We start from the raw sequence: 9,014 nt of genomic DNA, 5'->3' as shown, positions 1-9,014 counted from the left end.
ACATTATTTGGAAGCTTCATGTTTTTGGTCTGGGAAGTGCAAAAAAAAATGCCTCATATTCACGGCCTCAAAACCCCTTATTAATAAATCTTTATTTTTTTTTTCAGGTGTCACTATTTGTGCAACAGTATTGAAAAACAAAAAATTTAATTGGCGGAATCCGACCGTCACGGTAGGAACCGTTCTCCCAATCAGCCACTGGAGGCGGTGGTTTACGATTTGCGCGTGCGCAATTCTAACCCTCACAAACCGTACCCTCCCACTTGCGCAGGCGCAGATCTTTCGTTGGCTGCTCTGTGGGCAGCCATTGGCCTGAGAAGCAGAGCATTCTGGGAACGCCGGAGACGGAAATTACTCGCCTCACGCTGCGGGTGCTGTCGGCTGCTGCGCGATTTTCTGATTCCAGGAGTTAGGAACTTGGGAACCGTTTGCCAATATGTATGACGCGGACGAGGGTAGGTAACCCCTCAGAACACTCTGCGACGACCTAAGGAGGGAAAAGAGGGGAAGCTGACCCAATGGAGGGTTCGCGGCCTCCCCCTTACTCGCGGCTCCAGTGTTCCCAGTCGTACCCCCAACATTCCCCAGGGGAACGAAGCTGGGATTGTGAGAGATGGAGGGTGCGGGGAACCGCGTTAACGCCCCTGCGCGGGTGATTCTTGTTCTCCCCTCGTTCGGCTCCTGGCTAAGTCGGACATCGCCTTCCCGGATTGAAATGGCGTGCGGAGCAGTAAGACAGTTTGCGCTGTTTTGACTTTGAAGCAAAGGGCTCCTTTCTTGATTTCCCCCGAAGCCAGAGTGAATGTGTTTCGAATAGTTGAATTGTTGAGTGTCAGCCTGTGCCGAGCATTATGCTAGGCTTTGGAAAGAGTATAGTGTGTATGTCGGGGCGCTCCTTCATGCTGTCGTATGTCTAAGTAAATTGTCTTAGAGGATGACCTTTAAATTTCGTCTTCCCACAGATGGAAGAGTTTTCAGGTGTTCTGTATCCTATGGAGTAGGGCCAGTATGTCTTTATTTTTTCTTTTCACATGTAGAATTCTTAGTCGAGTCTATTTTCATTACGTGTTTTTAATGCTCGGTCTTCCATACTCCACAGCTACTATTTCAAACCACTTTTTTTCTGACTCCCAGTCTTGTGGCCACCTCTCCCGTTTCTCCTTATTCCCAGGCCACTGCATGGAGAAAAAGAAGCAAAAGCATAAACTCTGCTGTTTATTTTATTTTTTTTTTTTATTTATTTATTTATTTTTTTTTTAATCTTTTTTTTTTTAAGATTTTTTTATTTATTTGTCAGAGAGAGAGAGGAGGAGAGAGCGAGCACAGGCAGACAGAATGGCAGGCAGAGGCAGAGGGAGAAGCAGGCTCCCCGCCAAGCAAGGAGCCCAACGTGGGACTCGATCCCAGGACGCTGGGATCATGACCTGAGCCGAAGGCAGCTGCTTAACCAACTGAGCCACCCAGGCGTCCCAACTCTGCTGTTTAAACTTCTCTTTCTCTTGTCTTGAGTCTGAAAACCTATTAGTATCACTAGGTTTCTTAATTCCTATCTCAGAAAAAAAGTTAAAAGTTTTTTTTTAGCTTAACTTTTTGAGTCGGTAGCATAGTCTTATGGCTCTCAAGGTAGTAAATATAAAAAGGTTAGTGTAAGCTTTTATTCTTGTCCACCATCTGTGTAGGGTGAGCCCCCTCCACAGTAGGTTCTCATTCCGGAATGCTTTATGCATATTCAAGCAAATATAAATGGGATTCTGTATTCCACCCTTAAAAAAAAAAAAAAGGGTAACACCCTTTTCTGGATGTGTGTGTGTGTATTTTTAGGAGATTTTCCTGAGCACCTCATTTTTTTTCACACCTACCTAGTTTGTACGAATGTTCCTTAAGTAGTGTTTTGTTGATGGGTATTTGGGTTATATCTGATCTTTTTCTGGTTCAAATAGTGCTGTTAGGAATTATCTTTTTATTTTATTTTATTTTATTTATTTATTTGACAGAGATCACAAGTAGGCAGAGAGGCAGGCAGAGAGAGAGGAGGAAGCAGGCTCCCCGCTGAGCAGAGAGCCCGATGCGGGGCTCCATCCCAAGACTCTGGGATCATGACCTGAGCCGAAAGCAGAGGCTTTAACCCACTGAGCCACCCAGGCGCCCCAGGAATTATCTTGTACATGTAATTTTGTCCAATGCAAGTATGTCTGTAGGAGAAATTCCTCAATATAGAATTGTCAGCTCAAACAATATAGATGTTTAACATATTGCAGATGGTACGAAGTGACCTTTATAGAGATTATACTAGTTTATATTCTTTTTTTTGAAGATTTTATTTATTTATTAGAGACATAGAGCACAAGTGGGGAGGAGAGGGAGAAGCAGGCTCCCCTTGAGCAGGAAGCCTGACATGAGGCTCCATCCCAGGACTCCTCATCATGACCTGAGGTGAAGGCAGGCAGACACCGAATGAGCTACCCAGGTGCCCCAATATATTCTCATTAGCAATGTATAATAATCCTATGGGAAGAGAGTTAAAGTTATTTCATTTATCAGGTCTGTTCCAGCATTGAGTCTACAGTCCCTTCCTGCCTGTGTCCTTTCATATCTTTTTTTTTTTTTTTTAAGTATTTATTTATTTATTTGAGAGACCGCATAAGTGGGGAGGAGAGGAAAAAGCAGGCTTTAGCAGGGAGCCTGACTTGGGGGTTGATTCCAGGACCCTAGAATTGTGACCTGAGTTGAACGTTGGTGCTTAACCAACTGAGCCATCCAGGTGCCCCTCTTTTTTTTTTTTTTTTTTTTTTAAGGTTTTATTTATTTATTTGAGAGAGCACAAGCATGAGTTGGGAGAGAGAGGGAGAAGCGGAAATCCCTGCTGAGCAGGGAGCGAAACATGGGGCTTCATCCCAGGACCCCAAGATCATGATCTGAGCTGAAGGGAGATGCTTAAACTGACTGAGCCACCCAGGTGCCCCATTTTGATAGCTTTATTGGATATACCCTTATCAGTTTTTCAGACACTTCTTTTCACCTGGCTTCTTTTTCTGTGTGAAATATTAGATCTCTTGTACTAAAAAACAAAAACAAAACAAGACACACACACAAGTTAAACTCTTTGTTGTTGTTAAACTCTTTGTTTACTTTTTCTTCCAATGTTTAGCCTTTCTCCATTCATTCACAGCCACTCTTCTTAAAAGAAATAGGCTCTTTGTTGTTTCCAATTCCTATTTTCCAGTTTCTCCTCAACCTATTCCAATTTAATTGTGCTCTAGCCAGTACATTAAAACAGCTCTTTTTTTTTTTTTTTTTTTTTTTTTTTTTTAAAGATTTTATTTATTTATTTGACAGGCAGAGATTACAAGTAGGCAGAGAGGCAGGCAGAGAGAGAGAGAGAGAGGAGGAAGCAGGATCCCCACTGAGCAGAGAGCCCGACGTGGGGCTCGATCCCAGGACCCTGGGATCATGACCTGAGCCGAAGGCAGAGGCTTTAACCCACTGAGCCACCCAGGCGCCCCTAAAACAGCTCTTAATAAGAATGTCAATGACTTCTCAATTGATAAATTAGAGGGACATTATTTCAAAGCTTATCCAGACCCTGTGGTATTCAGCATTGTTGATGGCTTCCTCTTGGAAATCATTCCTTCCTTCTGCCGCATAACTCTCACGTAATTCTTCTTACCTGACATTCCTTCTTGTTCTCTTCTATTTGTATTATTTCTGGAGGATTCCATCTCCATGGCTTTAGGTACCATTTATATGTGGATCACTTCGAATTTATATATCCAGTTCAGGTGTCTAACATATCTAACTGCCACTGCACAACTCATATAGATGTGTTCTAAGCTACTCAAAGTTGGCACTGCCCAGACTGAGCTATTTTCCGTTACTCATCATCCTTCCTAATCTGTTTTGTCCTTTGTTCTCCGTCTCAGTGAGTGCTATCCCCCTGTTGTGTTGTTGAAGCCAGAAGCCGGGCATCATTCTTGATTCCTCTCTTCTGCCCCCATTATCTAATGAGCCACAAAGTCCTGAGGGTTCTGTCTTCTAAATATGTCAGATCTAGTCAGTTGTCTGTCCCCTCTGCCATAATTTCTAGTTGGGGCCACCACCATCTCTTATCTAGATTACTTCTCTGGATTCTCATCTGGTTTGTGTGCTCCAGGTTTCTTGGCGTTTCCATTCACCATCCATACTGTGGCCACAGTGATCTTTCAGAAATGAAAATCTGATCTAGCCAAACCCTTGTTAAAATCTTAGAATGGTTCCTCAAAGCTCTATTGGTAAAGACCAGTCTCTTTTACCACTCACACTCCATGCTTCAGCTACATTAGCCTTCTTTCATTCCTTGAGTAGCTTTCATTTTGAAGTCTTTTGTGCAAATTGTTTTTTCTTTTTGAAAGACTACTTTCTCTGCCCCTCACTTCCTCACCCTTTCTTTTTGCCTGGTTTACTCCTATTTATTTATCCTTGAGGTCTCTGCCCAGCTCTGCATTGGGGAAGTCTACCATAACCTCTCAGGTCTTGGTTAGAACTGTCCATTCACTTTGTTTTTCCTTTTAATTGACTTCATCTTGTTTGCATCCCTCTAGTAGGTGATGATCTCCCTGAGGATACAGCCATCTCTTATCTTGTTGAAGGTTGTGTCTCCAATGTCTGGGATATAGTAAATATATTCAACAAATATTTGCTGAATGGGCATAGCTGTGTGAATGAGTCTCCTTCGTGGATTCATTTTTTGTCACATGACTGTAATAGAGGTATTCCTTAATATCCTGCCTTCAGTCTTCCTTCTGTTTGGAAGCTCTCCGTATTCTACCAACGACTTGCTCATGATTCTCAGCCGTTTGTAATTTAGTTCCCTTATTTGAGTTTTATATTTACATCCAGTTGTTTACTGCAGGTATTTAAAGGGATAAATGATTCACAAGTATACCTAAAGCTAACCCCCTCATTTCTCTCACCTTCTCACCTTCTCGCTTCTCTTTGTGGCTGTGATAGTAATCTCTAATCTGTCATCAAAGTTAGATATCCCAGAGCTATTTTGGGTAGCTTTGTCTTTCTTACTCACTCCCACCCACATGTCAGGATCAGTAATTCCAATCTGCTCAAGAGGCATTTATTAAATAATTTGCTTTGAACATGTATTAAATTTCAAATTGGAAGCCCTTAAGTTCTACAGGCTATATAAGTTAGAATATAAAAACAAAAATACAACACACTTGTCTTTTAGATAAGATGTTGAGACTATTAGCAGAGGACCAGTGCACTCTTGATTTTTTAAATCCCCTGTTGTTCAAATTACTATTGCTGCATAACTATCCTGAAATTTGGCTGCTTAAAAATTAATGTGTTCATGAATTTGGTGGGTCAGGAATTTGGATAGAGTGTTGTAGGAATGACTTGTTTGCTCCATGATGTCAGTGGTTTAGTGCAAAGACTCAAAGGTTGGGTTTTGACGACTAGGGCCTCTATGATCTAGAGAGTTTATTACTCACGTGTCTGGCACCTGGCTTCGCAGGACTCAAGGACCAGGATTGATAGGAGCATCTGTAAGTGTCCTTTCTCTATGGTTTGGGCTTCCTTGTACTAATACCAGCCTTAGAGTAGTAGGACTTAACTAATGGCCACTCAGAGCTCCAGAAGCATGGAAACGTAAAAAAGGTGGAATTGCATTGCCTTTTCTTACCTAGCTTTTTAAGTCATGCAGTGTGGCTTCAGCTGCTTTCTTTTAGTTACGGCAGTGCCAAAAACCCACCCAGATTTACCAGGAGGAAACATAGACCCCCCTATATCTTTCTTTTTCCCCCAAAGATTTTATTTATTTATTTTTTTTTGACAGAGACACAGCAAGAGAGGGAACACAAGAAGGGCAAGTGGGAGAGGGAGAGGCAGGCTCCCTGTTGAGCAGGGAGGCCAATGCGGGGTTTGATCTCAGGACCCTGGGATCATGACCTGAGCTGAAGGCAGATGCTTAATAACCGGCCACCCAGGCACCCCTAAACCCCTATATCTTGATGGTAGGCATATCAAGTGACATTATGAAAGAGCATGTGAAATAGCAGATACAATTGTGGCCATCTTTGGGAAATATGTCTGTCATACCTTTACCTATATGAAATCTTGCTGTATTAAACCACTGCACCTTAAGGTATTGCCCAACTATTGGAACCCTTCTCTGGCTGTACACCCTTACCCTAATCTTTCACTCCAGTCTCTGAGGAGCTTATTGATCAGAGGACTGTATGCTTGCTCCTAGTTATCATTTTAGTTAGCTATTAATGAGAATTACATGGACTTTCCGGAGATGATGGGATATTAATGAACTCAAACAACTTACTCTGAACCTTTGTAATGTATACTGGGAAAATGCCTATGTGATATAGACCTTTGTATACTTGGATGTGTACCTATGTCTATTGTAATATATTAGTAATAATTCAATTAACTGAAAGTTCAGAAAAGTGGGGTGAAAAATTGCTTTTTATTTAACAAATATGTTTCTGCTACTTCAAATCATAGGAGCGAGATGTTAACAACTAGCATTTTATTGCACACGGGTATAATGTTTTTGGTTTTTGCAGATATGCAATATGATGAAGATGATGATGAAATCACCCCAGACTTGTGGCAAGAAGCATGTTGGATTGTAATCAGGTAACTTTGGAGACCAAACTTCATAAGCTTTAAAAGCAAAATAACCTATAAAGGGATTTCTTGCTTATTCTGTTCTTAAAAATTAGATGTTTATATGAATATGCTACATGGGAGCTGGTTTCTCTATTTATATATTTAACTTGAACTTTTAGAGTATTTCAGACTTAAGTAAAGTTACACAAAGAAATCATATATACATTTCACTCAGGTTCCCTAGATGTTAGTTAACTTTACATATTTTCTTTGCCTTTCCCTTTCTCTGCATATTTTTCTTCTGAGATATTTGAGAGTAAGTTACAGATTAAGAATATTCTTTTACATAATCATAGGTCATCAAAATCAGAAAATTGATATTAGTACAATAATTTTTTTTTAATATTTTATTTATTTGTTTGACAGACAGAGATCACAAGTAGGCAGAGAGGCAGGCATAGAGAGAGGAGGAAGCAGGCTCCCCGCTGAGCAGAGAGCCCGATGCGGGGCTCGATCCCAGAACCCTGGGATCATGACCTGAGCCGAAGGCAGAGGCTTTAACCCACTGAGCCACCCAGGCGTCCCAGTACAATAATTTAATCTATAGATCTTACCCAGATTTTGCCAGTTGTCCCACTAATGTTGTTCATAGTAAGATACATTTTTTTCCTGATCCTAGATCTAACCTAGAAGTATATACTGCATTTAGTTTTCATGACCTACTTTTTATCTTTTATCTTCTGTAATTTAGAACAATCCCTCAGTCTTCCTTTTTTTTTTTTTTTTTTTTTTGAACTAGGAATTTTTGAAGAATTCAGGCCAGTTGCTTTTTAGAATGCCCCTCAGTTTGGGTTTTTCTGATGTTTCCTTGTAATTAGATTCAAATGATTACTTTTGGCAGCAGTGATGTTCTCTCTGCAGTCTATCAGGAGGCATGCGATGCTGTTTTTTTCCATTACTGATGTTAATTTGATTTTTTGGTTTTCTTATTATTTTAAATGGATAAAGTTACATTAGATTGTATTTCAGCCCAAATTCCCATCCAGTTCTATGTGTAATTAAAATGTAACAAAACTCAGAAGCCTTACATGTAGGTAAGAAAAACAACTTTTAAGTATTGAAGTAACATCCTGCTATATTAGGATATAAAATGCTACCACAGTTGCTGTGTATATAGTAACATGATGATAACTCTGAGCCCCTTCATCGCCAAGATGCACATCCTCTTTGTTGACAGTTTCTTCCTTTTCAAAGAATATATGCTTCCAACATTGTACCAATTGTATTTGGAGTAAAACTGAATCTTTTTGAACCTTGTTTTATTAAAAATGTATTGAGATTTTGGAATGTAAGTGTATATTTTTACTACTAAACATGGGCTATAAAAACTTTTTTTTTTTTAAGATTTCATTTATTTATTTGACAGAGATAGAGAGCACAAGTAGGTGGCAGGCAGTAGGAGAGGGACAAGCAGGCTTTCCATGGAGCAGGGAGCCTGATGTGGGCCTCAATCCCAGGACCCTGGGATCATGACCTGAGCCGAAGGCAGCATCTTAACCGACTGAGCCACTCAGGTGCCCTAAAAACTTTGTATTAATACATTTGTATTTTCTATGATCATTCAGTATTAGACACCAAGAGGCATCTGACTAGGAAAAAATAACTAGGTAGATATTCTGTGGGTATGCCTATATTCTACAATATCCAGGGAGAAGGAATATTTTAATCTTAAAGAATTGTTTTCGGAATATGTGATTGGTTGTTCAAGGTAAACTATTGTGAATAGTTACCCCATTTAGCATTTGTTACAAAATACTTGATTTTTATGTTTTAAATGACTATAGGTGCTTTGTTTATTGTGAGCTGATGCTTTGTTTTTTTTCACTTTTTAATATCAAATGATTTTTTCCCAAGCAGTGTGATTATGATGTTACTTAATATTACTAGGGACTTCAGTAAGATGACTTCTGGTAAAATAATCCAGATAGTTATAAAATGAGATATTTCTATAGTTTAGGTATGTAAAGAGCAACCTTTTTTTTTTTTTTTAAGATTTATTTATTCGAGAGAGAGTGCACGTGTGTGCCCGCACGTGTGAGCAGGGGGAAGGGCAGAGGGAGAAGGAGAGAAACAGACTCCTTGCTGAGTACAGAGCCCCACATGGAGCTCGATCCCAGTACATTGAGATCATGACCTGAGCTGAAATCAGGAGTTGGGTGCTTAACTGACTGAGCCACCAGGCTCCCCAGGGATAACAGTCTAATGAAACAGTATTATAATGATCTTGGGAAGTCTTCCTGGGGGAGTGAATCTTATCCATAGTTTTGTGAAGGTTTTTTCATTGTTAATTGTCTATAAAAACTATTGTTATTTTAGTTACAGACAGTGCCTTTTTCCAT

General features: G+C 40.1%; 1 protein-coding gene across 1 annotated transcript in view; it reads left to right on the top strand.

Annotated features, from left to right (window-relative positions):
- The first annotated feature begins 121 nt into the window (after nt 1-121).
- The window catches only part of POLR2B (RNA polymerase II subunit B), a 47,168-nt gene continuing 38,275 nt past the window's right edge, over nt 122-9,014 (top strand). Inside the window, exons 1-3 of the mRNA XM_059160442.1 lie at nt 122-172; nt 272-455; nt 6,570-6,642. Coding sequence (XP_059016425.1) covers nt 437-455; nt 6,570-6,642 — 92 coding nt within the window. The 5' untranslated portion in view covers nt 122-172; nt 272-436. The remainder of the gene's footprint in view (nt 173-271; nt 456-6,569; nt 6,643-9,014) is intronic.

This window comes from Mustela lutreola, chromosome 1 (assembly GCF_030435805.1).
Source record: "Mustela lutreola isolate mMusLut2 chromosome 1, mMusLut2.pri, whole genome shotgun sequence".
NCBI lineage: Eukaryota > Metazoa > Chordata > Mammalia > Carnivora > Mustelidae > Mustela > Mustela lutreola.
The sequence above is the reverse complement of the archived record's forward strand: the minus strand, read 5'-3'. Positions and strand labels throughout refer to the sequence as shown.